The 24,628-nt window shown below is 42.0% G+C and overlaps 1 protein-coding gene across 7 annotated transcripts in view; it reads left to right on the top strand.

Annotated features, from left to right (window-relative positions):
• The window catches only part of LOC147026560 (rho guanine nucleotide exchange factor 7-like), a 144,518-nt gene that overhangs the window by 41,331 nt on the left and 78,559 nt on the right, over nucleotides 1–24,628 (top strand). The window contains exon 1 of one of the 7 annotated variants that reach the window (XM_085882091.1): nucleotides 18,827–18,846. The exons of the other annotated variants lie outside the window; for them this stretch is intronic. Within the exon in view, the coding sequence (XP_085738217.1) occupies nucleotides 18,841–18,846 (6 nt within the window). The 5' untranslated portion in view covers nucleotides 18,827–18,840. Of the gene's footprint in view, nucleotides 1–18,826; nucleotides 18,847–24,628 lie in introns of those variants that run through there. 7 annotated transcript variants of the gene reach the window in all.

The raw sequence follows: 24,628 nt of genomic DNA, 5'->3' as shown, positions 1-24,628 counted from the left end.
CTACCCCCCTCATCCTGGAGGGTGGTTCTCTTTTCTTTTGCTTTGGGAATATGTGTTGTCGGCGCCGTCTGTGAAGTAAAATTGTATAAGTGTTGCCGAGTGCCCGGTAGTCGGATAGATCTGCATTGTTGCATTTGCTTTTTGTCTTCTTCTTTTACATGTGCTTTTGGTGGAATTGTATATGTGTGCTTTCCGTTCATCGCGAAATAAATGTGCTTATTGTTGAACTGTTTTCCCGCTTCGCTTCGTCATTTCTTTCATTGAATCCCCATCTTGCTTCACGTAAAGGGTTGGTCGTGGGCTAAGACGCCCGATAATTAATCGAACCGTCGAGGCCGACTAATAACACCGCTCGGTTATCCCGATAGTACGGAACGGGTCGCTTAAGTGGCCCGTGTCCGAAGTCGACCTGCGGCGAGGTGCGATCGCCCGGTCTACCCTCCGTGTGGGTACTTAGGTAGGTCGAATTTGGCGAGCAACCCTATCCCACGCGGGGGCCGATTGGCACGATCGCGGTGAGACCGAAAGGTCCACCCGTGACTGGTTCCCGGCGTTAGTCCGAGAGGGTCACGACTGGATTGTCCGTCCGGTGGGCGACGTGCCGCGATTCGAGTTACGTGGCCGTCAGCACGCCGGCAGGCGCGAATCCGCAACAATATATATATATATATATATATATATATATATATATATATATATATATATATATATATATATATATATATATATATATATATATATTGTTATGGCCACAGGTACTGAGAGTGTTATGAGAGGGTTAATCCTCATTTCTCCTCGGAAGAACCGGACCTGGGGCCACCACTTACAACAATTAACTTTGTGGTATGGTGGGTTGCTTTTAAACAACCACAAACGCCAATCAGTTCACCACTAATTCCAGTGCCCACCGTTAAATTTTCCGTTTAACTCGAGGCCACGTGGCCTCCTGACTGGGGAACGCGCCCTTGGCAATGCACCAATCTTATCTTGATTGGATCTTAAGTAATGCGGCCGAGCGTTTACCGCTGGTGCACGCCGACTCTGGCAGGTTAATTGGTTTGGGTATTATAATCTCCCACTCTATCTAGGTTCAGACAATGCTGGATCAATGGAAGGAAATGACAAGCACGGATAGGTTGAAACGTCAACAAGGAATTTATGATTGAAAATAAATAAATAAACTGAAGAACTTTTTATTTCCTTGTGGTGTAAATGGAGGAATTCAAATCAATCAAAATAATCGATCAACAAAATAATCTCAAACAAAGGAAGAATTCAACAAACAACAAACAATAAGTACAGTCCCACATTGGAGTTATCAGAAGGAACCCAAACAAGCAAAAAACAAAGATGAAGTCATCAGGAAGAACTTTGATAGGATTTGGGTTTCAGCTGCTGCTCCTCTACCTTCAAACCCGTCTATGTGCAGCCAAGTGAGCCTTATTAAAAAAAAACTAGAACTACCACTTGATAACTGCTGGCAGTGATGACCGGGTATCAAGGCGTCTGGCTTTGACACAACCCTGCTTTGATACAACACGAGATTGACGAGTTACAGACTGAGTAAAATGCTGCTTTCAATACATTTATTACATATGCTGTTAACCAATTTGCCTGGGGACATTGTCGGTATCAATTGAATGGGAATTTAAATAGCCTCAACATGAAGTAATAAATGTTAACACCATGGGTCCACAGGGTAAGCCGGGACTCCACTGAGTCTCACGAGGCCCACACATCTCTCTCCGATGCAGAATTGACAAGTTATGGACCTAGTAATAGGCCACATTCCATCTATTTATTACATACGCAGTTGATCCTTTTTCCTGGGGCCATCGTCTGTATCAATTGAATTGCTGCTACTCCTCTACCCTCAGACCCATCCATGTGCAGCTATGCGAGCCTTATTCCAAAAAAAAAAAAAATTCTACATTTTTTCATATTCAAAAAATTAAACAATTCTGGCTGCCAGACGATGTGGCTGATGGGGTTGACATTTAAAACATAAATTTCCCATGTCTACTGGATTATAATTGTGAGGTTTCCCATTGATTGATGAAGAAGTTCCAGAGAAAACATTATTTATTATTTTTCCTCAATCCAAGATGGCTGCCAAACCATGTGACCGATGACATCAAATTTATCTCAAGATGACCCTCAAATTTTCATACTAATCAGATGTAGCGTTCTACGTATGCAATTATTACGTCATAAAAAGTCACATTCTCCATGTGGAGTACTTGCCACGTGTCAAGTTTAAATTTTTTCCTTCATGTGGTTTCAGAGATAGAGGTCTAAAGTTTTTCCATTTTTCCAACATGGCTGCCACACCATGTGACATATGACGTCATCAATTATCATTAAAATATTATACATAAGTAATCGCTCTTAGAGCCTGGTGTTGGCGCAGTGGTTAGGGCAGCGGCTTGGGATCCAAAAGGTCCTGAGTTCAAGCCCCGTTGGGCCACTGAATTAATACACCAGGGGGTTGACTCAGCCTGTCATCCTTCCGAGGTCGGCGAAATGAGTACCAGTATACTGGGCCGGTGTATACCCCGGTTAAAATAGGTGTACCATATCCCTGTGTCGTAAGAGGCGACCAAGGTTGCGTCAGGAAGGGCATCCGGCGTAAAACATGTGCCAAATCACAATGCGGATCATACGGATGATCCGCTGTGGCGACCCTCAACAGGAGCAGCCGAAAGAAGAAGAAGAAGAAGAAGAAGTAATCGCTCTTATGATGAAAATTTCGTGTAAATCTGATGAGCGGTTGCAGAGAAAAACCATAACTCGCATTCTGTGCGGACAAACAACCAAATAAACACAGACAATGGACTGTGGAAGGCGTGACCTGAAGAATGGGCGGGGCTTATGACCCACAGACATGAACACAGATATATATTTATATATACTGATGATACCACTCTGTTGGCAAAAAGTAAAGATGACTTGATGAAGCTGCTACAGACAGTGAAGAAAGAAAGTTAAAAAGCTGGTCTTTATTTAAATGGATTAAACCTAAAAAGGCTAAAATCTTGCCAACTAAGACGATCGGTGTGTTCAGATAGGAAGACGATCATGTGGAAATGGTGGAAAGTTTCATTTTCCTGGGTTCTAAAATTGAAGTGAGTGGAGAATGTGGAGGAGAAATTAATAGACGGTTAGTATTGGGGGGAAGAGCAATGTCGGAATTGACAAAGATCTGGAAAGACAAAGATGTGACAAAACAACCCAAGAGGAGGCTGGTGAATGCTCTGGTATTTCCAGTTGCAATGTATGAATGTGAGTCACGGACAGTGAAAAAGAAAGAAAGAAAGAAAGAAGATTGACAGTTTTGAAATGTGGTGTTGGAGACAAATGTTTAAAAATTCCACGCACTGCAAGAACAAATAAATCACCACTTGGAGATATTACACCACCATGTACATGAGAAGTGCTGATGCTAAAACAGAAAGTGTCATACTTTGGAAATGTGTGTGGAAAACGAAATTCTGGAGAAATCAACCATGCTCGGTATTGTTAATGGAAGAAGAGAAATAGGCCGACCATGTATATGCTGGATGAATTGGGTAAAGGCTGCAATCAAGCTGTCTCTGTGAGAACTTCAGGAAGCAATGCAGGATAGGGATGTTTGGAGAAATTTGATCATGAATGTCACCAGAAGTCGGACATGACTTGATGTAAGTAGATTACTCGATCTCCAAAACCCCAAAATAGCTCTTTTCGCCATTGGAGCTAATGTACACTACCGGTCGAAAGTTTTAGAACACTCCCATTTTTCCAGTTTTTACTGAAATTTAAGCAGTTCAATGTTTCAATATACTCTGAAATTAAAGCATAGAACAAATAAACAATTGCAGATAAAAAAGAAATCATGGAATCGTTTTGTTGAACAAAATTTAATCTAAATTTTTGACTCATCAAAGTAGCCACCTTTTGCAGATGTAACAGCCGAACATACTCGTGGCATTCTTTCTACAATGGAAATAAAATATTGTTCGGAAAGTTATTCCCAACAATGTTGCAGAAGTTCCTACAAATGTGTTGCACTTGTAGGTTGCTTTGCTTTCACCCTTCTGTCCAGTTCATCCCAAACCAGCTCAATTGGGTTTAAGTCTGGAGACTGTTCTGGCCATTCCATGATTTGAAGCCTACCGTCTTGTTCTTTTCTTCTAAGGTAGTTTTTACATAGCCTGGAGGTATGTTTTGGGTCGTTATCTTGCTGTTGGACTGACCAACTAGGTGTCGACCAAAGGGTATTGCATGGCACTGCAAAATGCTGTGGTAGCCCTTTTGGTTCAGGGTGCCTGTCACTCTGTGCAAGGCGCCGACTCTGGAGTCGCAAAAGAGCCTCAGATCATCACGCTTCCTCCTCCATGTTTGACAGTTGGTGTCACACACTGAGGAACCATCCTTTCGCCAACTCTGCGGTGTACAAAAACCCTGCATGATTAACCGAAGATTTCAAATTTTGATTAATTGGTCCATAAAACCTTCTTCCAGTTTTTAATAGTCCACTGGCGGTGCTTCAAGGCCCAGGCAAGCCTCGTTTTCTTATTTTGCCATCTTAGCAATGGCTTTCTTACTGCCACTCGACCTGTCAAACCTGCAGCTCGAAGTCTTCTCTTCACAGTTGAAACTGAGACTTTCTTACTTCGACCAGTGTTAAGCTGTGCTTGAAGCTGTTGTCCTGTGAGCCACCTATCACGCAAGCTGTTGACTCTTAGAAACTTGTTTTCTGATTGTGTTTGGCTTTGGGTCTGCCAGACCACTTCCTGTCAGAGTTTCCTCCAGTTTCCAAGTGTCTCTTGATAGTGTAGGAAACTGCTCATTGACACCTTGGCTTACTTTGCAATTTCTCTGAAGGAAAGTCCTACACTTTTAAGGGTTATAATGGTCTGTCTGGCTTCATTTGTTAATCGTCTTTTTCTCGCGATTATGACAGCAATATACTACTTCCTGCAGTGCAATATTGTGCAAATGATGCTTCAGAGGGTGTAGCAACACAGTCTGTTTCAACACTGCTTTTATGCAGACTAAGGGTTTGTAACTAATCAACAAAAGTTGGGACACCTGCAGGAATTACTTCCATTGCTGCAGAACAGCTGCAGTTGCTAAACCATTACCCATTCCCTGAAAAGGGCCTTTTTTAACAACTCTGAAATTAGCATTATATTTCAGTTTTTGGTAACCTAAACTTTTTTTTAACCTCTGGCAGTTTACCATTTAGCTTTGTACCATTTCAGGTTATTCACTGGACTTGAACTGCTTAAATTTCAGTAAAAACTGGAAAAATGGGGGTGTACTAAAACTTTTGACCAGAAGTGTACTTTGTCACCTTAATTTACCAATTACTTTGCAAGTACTAGTACTTGATGGAAGCACAATTAATTGCATTAACATTTGTCAATTACTAATTTATTATTATTATATAATGCTTTCTTTCTGGGCAATAAATCTGCAGTTATTGATTACCTCATTTGGTACTGTTTGGCAATCACTACTTTGGTGGATAATTAATTGTTCCTTCTCCTGCTCCAGTTTCTATCAGCTGGGAACATTTCCTGCCAGGTTGGGAATTTGAAGGGCTGCCTTTTTCCCGGCTCTGGATGCTTAATTGGACTTTCAACCTTTCCTTTTTTATAATCTCGTTAATTTTGTCTTTCCTTTATATAGTGTGTTGCTTGATATCATCCTTTCGGGCGAGAGGGCAAAATAAGAACAGACAAACTATAACGGCACTCGTGGAGCACATAGTCTCACCTCGCACGCTCATTCTGAACAGAAATACCATCATTAACTGAACACACTATGATTATGGCCCAAATACCAGTATCATCCATGCACCACATTATGTCACATACATTGCCATTATCCGTAGCTTTGTTGATTAATCATTTCGATATTTTACCACTTTTGTGCACATGAAGGCTAAATTGCATCAATAAAGGTGAATAATTAAAAATTCAAAGTATATTCTCCATGACTCGTTGATCATATGTATGTAGTTTCGCATCGATCTATTACATGGTTCTGGAGAAGATGATGATTTTTTTTTAACGTTTTTATTTTCAAACTAATATGGCCACCAGTTCTGGCTGCCAGACCATATGTCGTTGACATAAAACAACCAACATGACCGATGACATAAATTTAGTTCTTCATTCACGTCGGGTCGTATATCAGATGTATGAAGTTTCAGATTTTTCGGATAAGGATTTCAATTCAACAAATTATGGCTGGAATGCCACTTCACCAATGATGTCATCATTATCACACTGTATATCCTATGGGGAGTTGATGACATATGCTGAGTTTCAATTTTTTTCGTTGAGTGGTTTTGGACAAAATGATGTCCAAGTTTTTTTACGTTGAATCCAATATGGCTGTCATTCGATGTGGCCTTCGATGTCAGAGTTGGCAATAAAATATTCTCCATAGGGAATGCCTCCTGTGTTTAACATTTTGCATCGATCGGACAAGCAGTTGCAGAGAAGACCATTGTTAAAGTGAAAATGTATAGATACGGGCACACTGCACAGACAGACAGACAGGGGCATTGCAATAGTCTTGCATCCCCTTCAGAGCGAGATTAAAGCCTGTATCTCACTGGGCTGCGACAGCTCGTGACAAAATGCGAACGGGATTCTCCAAAATGTCTGGAAACGTTCGCGGTGGTTCTCAATTTCCTCGCGTGAGTCGCAGGACGTCGCTCTGGTGTCGCTTGAATTTTGAACATGTTCAAAAAATTCGTGCGACAAATTTTCTCTCAAAATAGTCAGAGTCGTCGCGGTTGTCTCGAACCGGTCTCGAACCCTTCTCAATTTAGTTTCCGTGAGTCAGAACGTGCGACAAAATGTGAGACAACTTTGTGAGGGATTGGCGACCTATGAAACTAAATTGTGACTGATTGGAGAAAAAAATGATAATCTGTCCTGGGACCCCTGAGAGTGCGACAAAACTGCGATTCAATCGAGAATATTTTCGGAAGAAATTGTGACATAACTGAGGTTTATTTTTTTGATACTGTATGAAAACTTGTATGTATTGGTAACTTGACAGTGTATGCATTGTTTGCACTTGCATATTTTCATGTGACAATTTCATTTATTAAAGTCTTTTGGTACAATATGTTGTTCTGTTATTTCAAAAGAAATTAATCAGAAATTTGCACAATGTATTGTCTACTCAATTTAATATATACATAGAAATCCACATGTTATCCATACAATGTAATGTAGATAGATTCATAATAGTTCCATCCAGAGATGACTTAAAAAAAAATAAAAAAAACAGCCCAAATTGTAAAACCAGCATTGTCTGTCCTCTTTCTCTCCTGTTCTGAGTAATGGCCTTCAATGCAAACTTTTCACTTTCCCATCATTCCTTTCACCTTCCCATCATTCCTAAATCACGTCATACATTTTTACATAAATTATGTCACACACAAAATATGGTCACACCCACAAGCCCCTTTCAAGGCAGATGAACAATTCGGTCACACACAATGTTTGTGGGTGCAACGTTGACAAGTAACAGAACACTTTGAACAATCAGGCTTGGTCAGCATTCTCCTGTAATCCCACCATGCTGTTCTGCCAGGGCACAGCTCCCACACCATTGTAGTACTCAGTCAGGTACTCTCTTACTCATTTCCCAACTGACAATATAATTGCTGGAAGGGAGAGGCCTCATATGTATATATATATATATATATATATATATATATATATATATATATATATATATATATATATATATATATATATATATATATATATATATATATATATATATATATATATATATATATATACATCCCTGTGTTGTAAGAGGCGACCAGGGTTGCGTCAGGAAGGGCATCCGGCGTAAAACATGTGCCAAATCACTATGCGGATGATACGGATGATCCGCTGTGGCGACCCCTAACGGGAGCAGCCAAAAGAAGAAGAAGATATATATATATATATATATATATATATATATATATATATATATATATATATATATATATATATATATTCTATTCACTCTGTTCCCTGTCTCTCTGTTCTCTCTCTGTTCTCTGTTCTATTCTCTCTGTTCTATTCTCTGTTCTATTCACCCTCTCATTTTCCCAAGGTCATCTGCCATCTGCTTGGAAATCTGCTAACATCACTGCCCTGCATAAAAAAGGTGCAAAAACAGATCCCTGTAACTATAGACCAATCAGCCTTCTCCCAATCATCAGCAAGGTTATGGAATCCATCATCGCTTCAGACATGAAATCCTTCCTCTTCTCCAATGGCTTGATTTCCAATCATCAATTTGGTTTCAGACCAGGTCACTCTACCCTAGATATGCTGCTACTGCTCTCCCATCAATGGATGGAGGTCCTCAATGCCAGACAGGAAATCCGAGCCGTATCCCTGGACATATCACGTGCTTTTGACACAGTCTGGCACCCTGCCCTACTCACCAAACTCTCTTCCCATGGTATTCAAGGCCATCTCCACTCATGGCTCGCAGACTTCCTCTCCTGTCGCAGTCAACGTGTGGCCCTAAATGGAGTTCTTTCATCCCCTCTTCCTGTGCAGGCTGGAGTTCCTCAAGGTAGCGTTCTGGGCCCTGTTCTTTTTCTGGTTTTCATCAATGATCTCTCGGACTCTCTGGAAAATCCTCTATTTCTCTTTGCCGATGACTCAACCCTCTGCCGTACCATCTGTCATCCCTCAGACCGGCAAGCAGCAGCTTCTTCGCTCACTGCAGATCTGGATAAAATCACAAACTGGTCCAACACGTGGAACATGTCTTTCAATCCAGACAAATCTCACACTCTCACTATGTCTCTTCGAAAGGACCGTTTACAAAACCCCCCATCCACTTTCTCAACAATCCTCTGGAAGAAGTCTTTTCTTTCAAGCTTCTGGGTCTCACTATCTGCCATGACCTTTCCTGGGAAAGTCACATTTCCAACCTTGCCTCAAAAGCCAGTCGCCGACTGGGAATCCTCCGTCGTGCAAAGTCCTTCCTCGGCCCTCTTGAGCTCCTGACCACTTACAAAGCTTTTGTCCGTAGCCTGATGGAGTACTGCTCTCCCCTCTGGGCTGGTGCTCCTGCCTCCCACCTTTCTCGACTTCACGCTGTCGAAACCAGGGCTTTTAAGATCATTGGCATCTCCCGCAATGAAGCTGAGTCTTTGGGCCTCTCACTCAATCACCGCAGGTTGGTCGGTGGTCTTTCTGTCTTCTACCGACTCCTCTCCAGCCTTGCCCCCCTGCTCTCTCTGCGATTTGTCCCAACCACATTTCCACAGGGCGCTCAAGGTCCGCCAACAACCCCCTTCTGGTAAAACTACCAAAATCACGAATCACTGCTCATCTTCACTCTTTCATTCCTCTTTTTTCCCGCCTTTGGAATAAACTTCCTCACTCTATTCTTTCCCATTCTTCCCTTCAGGCTTTCAAAACAGCTGTTCACCACCACCTCTTATCTTCCCCCATCCAAATCCTCGATCTTTTCTACCCCGATAATCCACCCAAGCCCACTTCCTTCAATTCTCCTGCTTTCCTTCCTGAAAGTCCCTTTAATGTCCATCTTCCCCTCGCCATGTTCCCCGTCCCATCCCCATCCCTCTCCCTTCCACAGTTCACCTGTGTCTGTTCCCCAATGTTTTGTCCCTTCCACTCCCGCCCCTCTTGTCTCATGCCTCCTTGCTGTGAGTTGTGTGTTAGCTCTCATACGAGCCTCGACCAAGGTATAAAAAAAAAAATATATATATATATATATATATATATATATATATATATATATATATATATATATATATATATCTTCTTCTTTCGGCTGCTCCCGTTAGGGGTCGCTACAGCGGATCATCCGTATGATGCGCATAGTGATTTGGCACATGTTTTATGCCGGATGCCCTTCCTGACGCAACCTTGGTCGCCTCTTACGACGCAGGGATATGGTACACCTATTTTAACCAGGGTATACACGGGCCCAGTACACTGGTACTCATTTCGCCGACCTCGGAAGGATGACAGGCTGAGTCAACCCCCTGGTGTATTAATTCAGTGGCCATATATATATATATATATATATACATATATATATATATATATATATATATATATATATATGTATATATATATATTGTTACGTTTGAGGGGGGGTCTGCATTCAAAGGGTAATTAGGATGTTTAATTAGGTATGCCATGCTGTTCGAGTTTACCAGGATCTCGATGTAATAAGTAGCAATTCAGTGGTGATAAGTTGTCTAGTAAATTTCATTTCTTCAAGGGGGGAAATGATAATTGTCACGTAATTAGATAGGGACACGGGATAGGGTAAATGTGTCTGCGTAAACCCCTTTTGGTATTCTCTGGAGACTGGCCATGACGTCACGGGACAGTGCAGCGGATGGCTCCACCCCGTGATCACGATTGGCAGAAGGCGACGGCGGTGGGCCAATAAACGGCTCGATTGGAAGTGACGAGGACAGGAGGATAAAAAGGTTCTGTTCGGGGTCGAAAAGGAAGAGGAAGAAGATTACAACCAAAAGATCGTGTTTTTTTGGTGGGGAGGCTGTTGCGCGGGGAGCATCCTTGTTGTGCTGATTCGATCGTGTTCTTGATCGTGTCTTGGAGCCTTGCTGAGCCTCGTGCCTCACCTTGGTTGGCTCTGGGGTTCTGCTGACTCGGAGTACGGGGTCGAACGCCGGGCGGACCTGCCTCCCTCTCCTGCTCGCAAATTGGCGCCAGAACTGGTTCCCTGGCGGCTGTGAGCGGACTTGGGCCAAGACCAGGAGGTCGACAGCACCACGGTTTCTCCTGCCCCCCTGACGAGAGCAAGGCCAGCTCGTCCGACGCCGATCCAGGGACAGTTGCGTCCACACCACGGTCCAGCCTGACCACCAGAAATAGCTACGTTGTGTGTGTGTGTGTGTGTGTGTGTGTGTGTGTGTGTGTGTGTGTGTGTGTGTGTGTGTGCTTGGCACCTTAGAAGGTTTGAGATCTCTATATTCATTGGAATTGTCTGTGTTTTTCCCCACGCCCGATCCCACACCACCCCGTCGAATCGCCCCGGATCCCTCTTCTTGCCGAGTCTTGTTATTTCTGGTAATAATAAAAACAAATAAACATCATCAACTCAGTGAAAAGCGACTCGTGCCACCTTCCTCGTCCCGTTTGCGGTAGAGCGATTAGAACCGCCATGTTTGGGTTATAAACAAATAAACCGCCTCCATCGTTTCGGCTCATTCTACGTTGGCGGGACTGTTCAAGTCCCATGGACGTCACAATATATATATATATATATATATATATATATATATATGTATATGTATATATATGTATATATATATATATATATATATATATATATATATATATATATATATATATATATATATATATATATATATATATATATATAGTCCCAATTTCTCAATTGTCACGCACAGTTGTCATGCGACTGTTGCACGACATTTGCGCGATGGTCGCACGACCTTCGTGTGACCGTTGCGCGACAGTTGCATGTGCCAAAGAAAATCGCAGTTTTGTCACCTGAATGTTGCGCGAATGTTGTGCAACATGTATGCGAACTCCGGGCGAAGTTCATACCAAATTTTGCCGGGAGTTCGTGGGACATTCGTGCGATATTCGTGAGACATACGCAAATGTGTTTTAGTGTCAATTCAGTGTGATTCCAAGTGAAAATTATCGCTGTTTTATCGCAATTTGGTGTCTCCAACTCGTCGCGAGCTGTCGCAGCCCAGTGAGATACAGTGTTGCTGTATGTATTGCGCACAGGAATGACGTTAATTACCATCCTTTATTTCATGGAAATGAATACACTTTTAGTAAGAAGCGCATTATATTATTTAATTAGGAATCCCTTTTTAAAATATCAAGCAAATTCACTTCAAGTACAAGGCCCAAAAATGCCCCTGTGTCCTTTACTACTTGCTCTACTGATTTCCTGTCCTTTTGCTCGACTGATTTTGATTGGGTGCACACATTGACCTTGCTGTGGTTGACAATGGAACAATGAAATGAAACTTGGAAGTGTTTGAATTTTAATAAGAGCCATTGTATTTAAGGATAAATTTCTTGCTAAGTTTGATAGAAATGACAGCGGTAGATTTTTTACCATTTTGCCAAAATATTCTTGGTTTGAATTAAAAAATGTCACAAATCGTATTATTTTACATATGAGCAAAGAACCTGTCCTCATGGATGGGATAATTCCCCGAGAATTACTGAAGGGTTAATAACCCAGGAATTATGGACGCGTTAATTCTACCAGAATTGGGTATTTTCGGATGACTTGGAATACGTATTATCGTATAGCACCGTTTCCCAGTGAGCGTATTACAAATAGTTGTATAATTTTGTATCTTAAAGTGCCGTTTCCCCATGAACATTACTATATGATACTTATTTACATTGAGAGAATTGGGGTCCTCCGCTTACCCCTGACCCCCCCCCCCACCTTGGGCTATTAATTTATGTTTTAAAAAATCACTTAAAACATTCCCATGCACATCCTGGGAACAACCAACAGTTTTCAACTCATTTCGTACGGTGGTTCAGGAGTGCATATAAACCAAACATCCAAACAAACACACTTCTAGAATTGCAGTATGATGTTGGTGACAGTGTGACCACTCCTCATTTTCTTAAATGCCAAGGTGAGCCAATGAAAAAAGCCAATAATTCACAAGGTTTCGGAAAAGCGATGATAATAGAAAAGCTATACGCCAAGAAAACCTATAGAAAACCAAGATGCCAAGGTGAACAACGAATAGCCAAGATATTGTGAAAAAAGCCAAGGAGTGGTCACACTGGTTGGTGACAGTGGTGAATGCCAGAGGAAGGTGTGTGTGTGTGTGTGTGTGTGTGTGTGTGTGTGTGTGTGTGTGTGTGTGTGTGTGTGTGTGTGTGCATGCATGCGTGCGTGTGTGTGTCCATGTCCAGTAGAAAAAGCACAGCCAAGCAGCAAATAGACATAAATGCTACACCAATTTGCAACATCTAAGAAAGAGCAGAGTTGGCCTCAGTCAGGTAACGATTCATTCGTTTTCCACGAACTTCCTCAAAACCAAAACTCCAGTTCCAGCCCACAGCTATTTTTATATCCGAATCGCAACTCATTTCCTGCCATGTGTCGAAGCATCGAATATTTTTTTGGGCTGTCAGGATAAAGCCATGCCATCAATATCATCATTGGGGGTTCTGTTCCTTCCTACATCACAACTGGCATCTTCTAGCATTATATGGATGTACATGGCATAACCGCTAAAGTTAAAGATCCCACCAGTTGTTGTTTTTTTCACAATAAGTAAGCAAGTCTGCACCCTGAAGAAATTCCAAATACCTGCCCGAATCGGCTTCATTTGAACATCAGGCCTGGCCAGCCGTTTCATGAAAGATTTATGTCAAAGACATTCCCTGGCTCACCCCCTAACAAGGTGGGGCTAATTTGGGCTTTAGTTGTAGTTGTGGTTGTATTGATAATGTGGCACTAAAGAAAAACCCGATAGTGACAGTATGTTGTTTTTGTAAAAGAAACATGATGGTTGGGTAATTGTTGGCGCTCAAGTAACGTCAATGTGAATATTTCCGTGAGATTGTCAAGAACTGGTTGTGGTTTTTACATATTTTTCATTTAACTCTTCTGAGGTTTTTCTCTTCCCCTTTTTGCCTGCCCAAAGTTGAAGTAGGGAAAATGACTTCCCTTCATGTTTGATTTCAGGCTGTCCCCCCGCCCAACCCCAGCCCCCCAAGTAACCTGTATGTATTCATGTGGTGAAGAATTGTACTTGCATCCAGGAACACGTGATCACTGCTTTATTATATGTTGTAGTGAACATCTGTGGCAACTTAAAAGTCCTCAAGAGGTGAACGATTTTCAAGTGTTGTCTTTCAAAACAGTTTGATAAAGTGCATTGGCGCATCATCATGGAAAATCAAACAAACAAACAAACAAATAAATCAATGTCACCCGCAGGGTGACCCGTATCTTGCCGAAAGGTGACCACGTGTGACTTCTTTAAGGTCACACTGAGGTGAACAGAGCTGCTATCCACCAGGAGCGACTCCTTGAGGAATATCTGCCGACGAGAGATTCCGATGAGAATCGTTCTACAGAGTAACCATGAAAAATATGCTTTTGCCTCATAACGTCACCAAATGACGTCATAATGTCTCAAGCTTGATATATCTAGAAAGCACTCATCGAGGTGTTCAATTTGAGGTACTACACGATATGGTTCCTAAAACTTGAAAATTTGACCTTGGGGTCAAATATGTTTGACCTCAGGTGCTAACCATGAAGGTCAAGGCCAATCGCCACCAAAAATTAATCAGCTGAGCGCCAGACCATGAACTATATTCCCATGAAGTTTGAAGACGATCCGATCAAAATTACTCAAAAAATAAGGGTTTTGTCGACTCCCCTGATTTGCGACAAAGTGACCTTGACCTTTGACCTTGACCTTCAAAATTTTGTGCGCTGAAAGGGACCTCTATAGGCCTCTGATATGCGAAGCTACAAAAATTTCCAATGATAACTGTGCTCTGCAGAGTGATTTATACGTGATTACAGACCAAAAAAATACAAAAAAAAAAAACATATGAAGGTCAAGGCCAATCGCCACCAAAAATTAATCAGCTGAGCGCCAGACCATGAACTATATTCCCATGAAGTTTGAAGACGATCTGATCAAAATTACTCAAAAAATAAGGGTTTCGTCGACTCCCCTGATTTGCGACAAAATGACCTTGACCTTTGACCTTGACCTTCAAAATTTTGTGCACTGAAAGGGACCGCTATAGGCCTCTGATATGCGAAGTTACAAAAATTTCCAATGATAACTGTGCTCTGCAGAATTTTTTATATGTGATTACAGACAAACAAACAAACAAACAAAAAAAAACATACAAGCTGACTAACATATCTTGCCAAAACTTCGTTTTGGCAAGATAACAAACGGAAAACAGTAGTACACAGGCGTAATAAGGAAAGTTGAAAACCACTCCATTTAATTCCCTTATTACGTTTTTCAGTTTGTCATCCATCCCACTGCACCGTGAGATTGTGATCGTTCTTTAGCCACCAGTACATTTCATACATTTGTTTTTTTATTTTGCTGGCAGGATCCAAACATGATGATTATGGATGGCAAGACAGCTGAGAGGTTATGCACACCAGCCTTTGAGCTGTCTAGCCTGGGTTCAAATCTCGACCCAGCTATAAACTGTCACCCTGGTGTTTCACAGGCAGTGCGGTGCATCAGTTTGTGCGCCGTTTATCTGGAGGACAAGTCTCGAAGCATGAGCTGGTGGACGTTAAAGATCCCACGGTGTCATTCGCAAGGAGTATTCGAGTTATCGTCAGCACCCTGAGAAAATTACAAATTTCTTCCAGAATCGGCTTCATTCTAATGTCGGGCCGGGGCAGTGGGTTCATGAAAGATTTGTGCAAAAAACTTTCTCTAGCAGACCTCACAAGTGGGTGGGAATAATTGGGGTCATTGTAATAGTGGTGATGGTGTTGGCTTAATGGTTTGGGTGGTGAGCTTGGGATCCTGGGGTCCTGAGTTCAAGTCCCACTCAGGTGTTGAATTAATTCCAGGTGAGGTTAACTCGACCTGTCATCCTTCCGAGGTTGGCAAAATGAGTACTAGCATGCTGGTATACTGTGTCTGAGTGGTGACCCATCCAGGATTGTGCCCAATAGCCAAGGAGACTGCTTAGGCAGCATCAATGCTCTGCACAGAGTATGATCCCAATGGATGGATGGATATTGTTACCTGCTTTTGGCTTTCAAACCACTGATACTTCACATTGTTCATCTGCTTTAATCTAGACTGCTACAGAAATGTCACTTTGAAAATATCATTGTGGTGGTCATATCTTATTTGCTCGGTCAGCAATGTTGTTTTTGGTTGCTTGAATGCTTTGCATTTTAAGTTCGTTAGCTTGTACTTCTTCAAGCATCATGCCGGCTTCTGCAAAGTTGTTTTGTGTTTTGTGTTTTTATTCCTACATCCCCCCCTCCCATCTCATCCTTCCACACATCTTTATCGAGCACATCATGAGAATGATGCAAATGCACATTAGACCGAGATTCAATAAAAATCATCACTGCTTTCACAGCTCACATCGCAGTCAGGTCGGTGGTCTCTGTCTTCTATTGCCTCCTTTCTGGTCTTGCTTGTTCTGTGCTTTGTCCCCCCCCCCCCCCCACCAGGTTTCTGCAGGAATCATGTGCTCTGGTAGTAAACTCCTCTGGTGAAACTCCCCAAATCCAGAATCTCTGCTCACCACTCATTCGCTCCTTGTTTTTTCCCCCCACCCGTGGAACCAACTTCCACATGCTCTTCAATCTCATTGTTCCCTTCAGATCTCCAAGACAGTTCTTCATCACCATCTCAGATCATCCCCCATCCAAAACCATGATTTTTTCTACCCCCGTTAACCTTCGCCAGGCCCACCTCTTTCCAAGTTTCCAGTTTTTCCTTCCTGAGCGTTTGCTTCTGCATCCATTTTGTCCACCCTGTGTGTCTTCCGCTTGTCCTCATTCTTCCCCACATCCCTTAATCCTCCAAGTCTCCATCTATTTTATCTCTCGTCCCTGCTATTGGTGTGTTTCCTTTCTTGTTGCTGTTCCTTTTGTTCTGTTACGTCCTGATCTGTTGTGTGAATAGCTCCATTATGAACCTCGACTTTGCATTAAAAAAAAAAACATCCAACTGCTTGCATTATTACTGAGGCACAGCTCTGATGCTGATGCAGTGCATGCAGGAGGATTCCGACATCCTCCTGCATGCACTTTGTCTTGAGCCCCTGCTCATTCAGGTAGGAATTAGAAAATTGGTGAGATTGCTGGTGAGAATCTGACTGTGAAAGATGTCATGGGATTTTTAACATTCACCAGCAATCGATGTTAGTAGACGGGTCTCCAGCGTAACATCCCATTTGAGACGCAACATTCTACGGTCTGCGAAGTGCCATTGCGAAGGAATCAAACCCAGATTTACCAACTCAAAGGCAAGTGTGCTATCTCTGTACTGTCGTATCGGTCAGAAAGGTGTGTAATAACAAATGAGGGAAGGTCTGTTGTAATTGTATGGGAGGAAATGGTGCATGGAAAGCACGTGATTAGGGCAAGTAGAACTGGAACATATGTGCCGATGTGATGTTGTTGAGCTGTAGTCTCATTTGTGGATGGTCAGGCACCAATCCTGTCATCAGCTGCTCCTTCCTTATGGAATATTCATGCCTGGGGTCTGTCAAGCATATGTCCTTCTCATCCACTATCTTCCCTCTCATCCACTATGTAATGCAGGCAGATGGTGGAGCAGCAAAAGAATATTGTGAGATGCCGAAAGAAAAATCAGTTAAAAATTTGAATGGACAAAGCGGGTTCATGTATGTATTTGACGGTTAATAATATTTTTAAAGGGCTCTCAAGGAGGATTTTGACATAACCTTTGGCATCAATGTAAATTACAAGTAAATTGGATACTGCAGACTTCTTCACAAAGAATGAAAGATGACGTCATCCACAGATGTTCTGTAACAAGTAGGAAGATTATTACATTGGTCAAGGGAAGAGCCACCTTGAAATAGTGGAATAGCTTAAATGAGGAACAAACTCGTTGTTGTTGTTTGTTGTTGTTCTTATTATTTTTGGGGGTTTTTTCAGATCATATGAATGAGATTGTTGTTGTTTTGGGGCTTTTTTTCAGTTCACATGAATGAGACCAATTTGAGTCAAAATGCTGTTTATTATATGTAGTCTTTGACAAGGATTTACAACATATTGTTCATTTAAAAAAGCATAATATGAATTTTTAATTTTAAATTATAACAAGCCGGGAGGCGACGATGGTTTTCGGGCATTATTGAGGAAGCCCTACCGTAAAAAAAACCTTTCTCTTCGTTCAAAATTGACCAAATCAAATCGGATTTTTTATATGTTGTACTTACGGACATTACGCACAGCTTCTAGGAAATGAAATTGCGAGAAAAAAAATCGAGAAAAAAAATAAATACAAATAAAAAGTTCAAGTGGGCGTGGCTGCGCCCACAAGGGGGCGTGGGACACCCCTCATACAAAAAGACACAACGAGACCATGATATCTAGCTTTTGTCCAAGTTTCATCAAGATCGCATCAAACGTCACGGAGCTGTGCTCTGGAGAGAGTCACAAACAGACAGACACACAGACACAACGAAAATAGTGGTCACTGCTGGCACCCACGAACCAATATTACATACTGTTGCTCTTGGCTGTCTGTTTGAGGTGAACGGTAGTTTTGGTGTATATTTTTGCAAGCCTGGGTTCGTTTTGGTTTTGGTGAACATTTATTAGACACGACTAGAGAAACAGGAGGCATTTCAGTTGTGCTATGCCTTGGACCATCAGAACTTACACTAACAAAGCGTTATCTCATAATATGGAGCATCGTAGGGGGACATAGGTTTCAGTAGGTCGGATAATATGATTGATCTATGTTAAGCTACATCTGCACGCAGACATCGTCACTCACTGACACACAGACCGATTACATTTGTTTGATGATGTGAGCTCCTTCATTTCCATGTACCACTCTGCTAATTGCATTTACACTCTGCACAACGTTTCTTTGTCCCTCATTGAATTCAATGTGGCACTCTATCATCACACTCTTCCACAAGGTGTGTGTGTGTGTGTGTGTGTGTGTGTGTGTGTGTGTGTGTGTGTGTGTGTGTGTGTGTGTGTGTGTGTGTGTATTATTGGTTGTTATCTCCCTATGTGTATTTCAGAGGGTGGAATGGAGTCCTTCCAGGTCTCGAAGTATTCACCTCCATGTCGGTAAGGGATCATGATTCATGAAGCAGGTTGTGAAGTTTTTGTTTTTTTCTTGCTCTCAGGAGTTTTGTTCAGAGGGCTCTTTTCAGGATCAGGATTGTCACTGAGCTCCGGACAGCTTACAACTGCAGTTTGTTTGTATTATTACCAGGGTTGTTTTTTTAATATCTTCGTAAGGCTCTTCTTCATCATTTCTGTTGCTCCAATTATCACTGGCACAATTTTGGTGCTCTTCATCTTCCAGGATCTTTTCACTTCATTTTTGAGGTGTTGATATTTGGTCATTTTCTTGATCTCTGTGTGTTTGGACCAAAATCGCTGGGTACTGACACCTAAATTAGCAATGCCATTTTTGCTTTTTAATACCTAACTACTATATCTGGCCGCAATGCTTTGTTTTCTATGTTCACGCTCGATGGGATCATCAGGTCGTATGTGAGCGTTACTTCCTTGTTCTCAATTATGGTTTTTTTGGTCATGCTTCCATGAGTTTTCTTGGACTGGAATATTGAAATATTTTCAGATATTCCAGTGGATTACTCCACAAACCTTGTTGTGCCTTTCTGTGTAAACCTGTTCTGACGAGTTTTTGTTGCATCCCAATAGTAGTTGGGTTGTGTTTTCTATTTCTACCTTGCAGAACCTACACTTGTCCGATTGACTCAGTCCTGCCATCTTCTTAAATCCATTGGTGTGGTGTCCTTGGTCTTGGGCATTTATAGTGATTCGTTCTCCATCCCAGTTGAGCTGCTTCTTCTTAACCATTCCAATGAGCCTTCTTTGTCTATCCCCAATCTGTCCAACTTTCTTTTTTTTTAGATTCTCGTGAAGGATCTCTAAGTCTTACTCACGTTGTTGTTCTTCATCTTCTTCTTGTGGACCTTTTTGTTTCACAGCCTACAGTTTTAATCGAAACTTCCTGAAACTTGGCATATATATTTAAAAATACCCTGCGCAGACAGTAACCATCTCCGATTTTGAAAATTCCTCCTAGAAAAAAAAGTTATGACGTCAAAATATCTCCGCTAATGGAAATCGCCTATACCATTATCTCTGAAACTAGGCAGGCTGTTTGAATTTTGTGTGCGGGAATCAAGCCGGGCATTAGCACAGATAATTTATGGCAAACCTGATACATCACAATGACGTCATATTCGTTTTTATGATGTCATCATGAAGAGGACGAGGATCTTAGCTCCTTTGAGCTTGTTAAATCTATTTTCCTCCTCTTATATCATTTTCCCAGTTGTCGGTGTACCTTTATATCTGTTGATATTTTGTTATATTTTTCTCTTGTCTTTTTTGCTATCATTGGAGCTGTATTTGTTGCTCTTTCGGTTTCATGTGCGACATTTTCCATTGGCACCTGTCTTTGGAAATTTTTTGCTCAGTGGGTTAGGGACATCTCCTCTGGTTTGTTGTCTTCGTGCTTGCTTACAAATTGAATTCGGTAGTCTGTTGCACTTTTCACGTATTCAGCCAATCCCACTGTTGTCACTCTAGTGCACTTGGTTGAGCTCCATCAGGCCGCTACAAGCTCCTCATCTCGGCAGATACATTCTCGGGATACATTGATTTTTGTAAAACATTTTATGGATTGTGAGGAGTTTCCTTATTTCGATATCTAGTTTATCGGTTTATGATTGTGGCCAGTTTATTATTCCGCAGCTGAACTGAAACACTGGTATTGTGAGTTGGTTTATAGCTTTGATTTTGTTCCTTGGAGAAAGGTATGTTTTCAGGATCAGCATCGTTCTACGCAGGTATTATTTGATTGCGTTGCGCACTTGTTTGTGACATATTTGGTGGCCATCCTCTACTCTGAGGTGTGTGTCCCTCAATGTGTTTCTGTGCATGCATTCTATGTATGACATCATTTAAGAGGTGTGGAGGTCCATTATGCCTGCTTTTCACTGCAGCTCTGTGATGAAAACATTATGGTTCAAAATGGCCTGTGACTGTGTTAGCATGAGACTGTGAAGGGTGTGTGTGCGTCTTGAATTTGTGCCTCGATAAATGATGCAGGCTTCCGATTTGTACTGTACAGCTTTGCTTGGAAATGGCAAAGATTTTTATGCCTCCTCAGCCGGAGGCCGGAGGCAATATTTTTGCAGTTCATCTGTCCGTCATCGGTTTTTGGTTACCATGATAATTTGTGATCAATGAAGAATTTCAACCAAATTTGGCACATTTATAGAGTGCAATACAAAGATGAACTGAATAAGTTTTGGGTTCAATGATCACTGGTATCACTCATTAATTGAAAATGATTTTGTGACCACAATACCTTGTGAACCACTGCAGCAATTTCAACCAAGCGTGGTACAAGTACGGCCTGTGATACAACGATGAACCGATTCAATCTTGGATTCAACTGGTCAAAGGTCATGTGCCCTTTGAAAATCATTTTGCAAACCATAATTTTAGTCAGAAGCATCTCACATCTCTCTTCTGCTCTCTCTCTCTCTCTCTCTCTCTCTCTCTCTCTCTCTCTCTCTCTCTCTCTCTCTCTCTCTCTCTCTCTCTCTCTCTCTCTCTCTCTCTCTCTCTCTCTCTCTCTCTCTCTCTCTCTCTCCCCCCTCTCCCCCTCTCCCCATCTCCCCTTCTCCCCCTCTCCCCCTCTCTCCCTCTCTCTCCTCCCCTCTCTCTCTCCTCCCCTCTCTCTCTCCTCCTCTCTCTCTCCCCTCTCCCCTCCCCCGCTCTCTCCCCTCTCTCTCTCTCTCTCCCCCCCCTTTCTGTCTTTTTGTTTTTTGGATTCGCTATATATGCTAGATATCCCTTATTGTATGGTTTTCCGTCTGCCTGTCTGTGTGTGTGTCTGCAACCCGAGGCTCCACAGCACGAACCAGCGATTTCGATGAAACTTTGCCAACGTGTGCAGTATTTGTTGGGAATGTGCGCGTTTGAATTTCGTTGCCGAGCAACCACCCGTTGCTGTGCAGCGGCCGAATAACCGAGTACAGTTTCTATATATTAATACTGAAGGACCAATTTTGTGCTCCTCCTAGCGGTCGCGTCATGTTTTTATTGGTACTGTGACCTGGACTGAAAGAAACTTCGTACCTGTAAGAGTGCATCTCACATAGTGGCAAGAGTCAAACTTCAATTCTGAAGCAGAATAAACAATTTTCGTTTTACATTCGTTTACATGGCGACGTGTGACGTCACCGCTGAGAGGCGTCAGGACGTCATGACATCGTCGGTCATTCGCTGACGTCAATACGTTTGTCGTCGACAGACCGTTACCGCTGAGAGGTGTAATTCCACTCGAAAATAGCGTCTGCAATGTAAAACCCTCTTCTGCACATGCTGACTACCTCAGAATGTGAATTTGACACAAAAAACGTAACAACAAACATTGTATCTCTATATTAATACTGAAGGACCAATTTTGTGCTCCTCCGAGCGGCCGCGTCACGTTTTTTTCGGTACTGTGACCTGAGAAGTTTTGACCCGGTGTACGTCAAAGTAGACAGGTGCACAAATCAGGGGACTTCTTCACAAGGACTTAGGAGTAGTGTACACCAAAAATGTCGTGTACAAGGACGTTTTGTAGGCCTCATTAGGTAAGGCCATGGAGTACATCGACTGGGATCCGGCTCTTACAAGAGACGCCACTGGTTGTCATATTGGGCTCATGGAACGGAATCCGTCTGTGACGGGGTTTCGGCTAGTTTTCAATACTTGTTCTTCAGTTTTGAATGCAGAGAATCGAGACTTCGGAATTAAACACTTCGAGATATTTAGAAAATTTTACTCGAGCCGATTTTTGATTGAGGTTTTATTTTTCAAATGGTCGTCCTTCAAAAATCGGGTGTCTATTCACCGTCATTTTTTATGAGGGGCTTAGGAAAGTGGGCGGAGCTTAGGAAAAGTGGACGTGGTTGATGAAAAGTGGGAGTGGCGTAGGAAAGTGGGCGTGGCTTATGGAAAGTGGGCGTGGCTTATGAAAAATATTGTGTGGCTCAGGAGGTGTGGTCAAACAAGAGCATTGAGAGAAGTTTATCGGGTTTTCCGTGTGTGTGTGTGTGTGTGTGTGTGTGTGTGTGTGTGTGTGTGTGTGTGTGTGTGTGTGTGCAACGCGAGGCTCCACAGCACAAACCAGCAAACCGATAATTTATTTATTTACCGAAAATGATTCCCCAGCCACACACCACCTCCAATTATTTATTTATTTACCGAAAACGATTACCCACCCACACACCACCTCCAATTATTTATTTATTTGCCGAAAACGTTTCCCCACCCACACACCACCTCCAATTATTTATTTATTTACCAAAAACAATTCCACGATCCACACACCACCTTTAATTATTTATTTATTTACCGAAAATGATTCCACCACCCACATACCACCTCCAATTATTTATTTCTTTTCCATTTCAGATTCTCCTCCCGACACACCACCTCCAATTATTTATTTATTTACCGTAAACTATTTTCCACCCACACACCACCTGCAATTATTTATTTATTTACCGAACGATTCCACGACCCACACACCGCCTCCAATTATTTATTTATTTACCGTAAACGATTCCACGATCCTCACACCACCTTATTTATTTATTTACTTACCGTAAACGATTCGACGACCCACACACCACCTTTAATTATTTATTTATTTACCGAAAACGATTCCCCACCCACCACACCACCTTATTAATTTATTTATTTACCGTAAATGATTCCACGACCCACACACCACCTTTAATTATTTATTTATTTACCGAAAACGATTCCACGACCCACACACCACCTTCAATTATTCATTTATTTACCAAAAACGATTCCACGACCCACACACCACCTCCAATTATTTATTATTTAAAGTGGGAGTGGCGAAGGAAACTAGGCGTGGCTTATGAAACATATTGTGTGGCTCAGGAGGTGTGGTCAAACAAGAGCATTGAGAGAAGTTTATCGGGTTTTGTGTGTGTGTGTGTGTGTGTGTGTGTGTGTGTGTGTGTGTGTGTGTGTGTGTGTGTGTGTGCAACGCGAGGCTCCACAGCACAAACCAGCAAACCGATAATTTATTTATTTACCGAAAATGATTCCCCAGCCACACACCACCTCCAATTATTTATTTATTTACCGAAAACGATTACCCACCCACACACCACCTCAAATTATTTATTTATTTACCAAAAACAATTCCACGATCCACACACCACCTTTAATTATTTATTTATTTACCGAAAATGATTCCACCACCCACATACCACCTCCAATTATTTATTTCTTTTCCATTTCAGATTCTCCTCCCGACACCACCTGCAATTATTTATTTATTTACCGAACGATTCCACGACCCACACACCGCCTCCAATTATTTATTTATTTACCGTAAACGATTCCACGACCCTCACACCACCTTATTTATTTATTTACTTACCGTAAACGATTCGACGACCCACACACCACCTTTAATTATTTATTTATTTACCGAAAACGATTCCCCACCCATACACCACCTTATTAATTTATTTATTTACCGTAAATGATTCCACGACCCACACACCACCTTTAATTATTTATTTATTTACCGAAAACGATTCCATGACCCACACACCACCTTCAATTGTTCATTTATTTACCAAAAACGATTCCACAACCCACACACCACCTCCAATTATTTATTATTTAAAGTGGGAGTGGCGAAGGAAACTAGGCGTGGCTTATGAAACATATTGTGTGGCTCAGGAGGTGTGGTCAAACAAGAGCATTGAGAGAAGTTTATAGGGTTTTCCGTGTGTGTGTGTGTGTGTGTGTGTGTGTGTGT

The sequence above is a fragment of the Eptatretus burgeri genome, chromosome 5 (assembly GCF_056783735.1).
Source record: "Eptatretus burgeri isolate ZD-2024b chromosome 5, Ebu_testis_v1, whole genome shotgun sequence".
Lineage (NCBI taxonomy): Eukaryota > Metazoa > Chordata > Myxini > Myxiniformes > Myxinidae > Eptatretus > Eptatretus burgeri.
The sequence above is the reverse complement of the archived record's forward strand: the minus strand, read 5'-3'. Positions and strand labels throughout refer to the sequence as shown.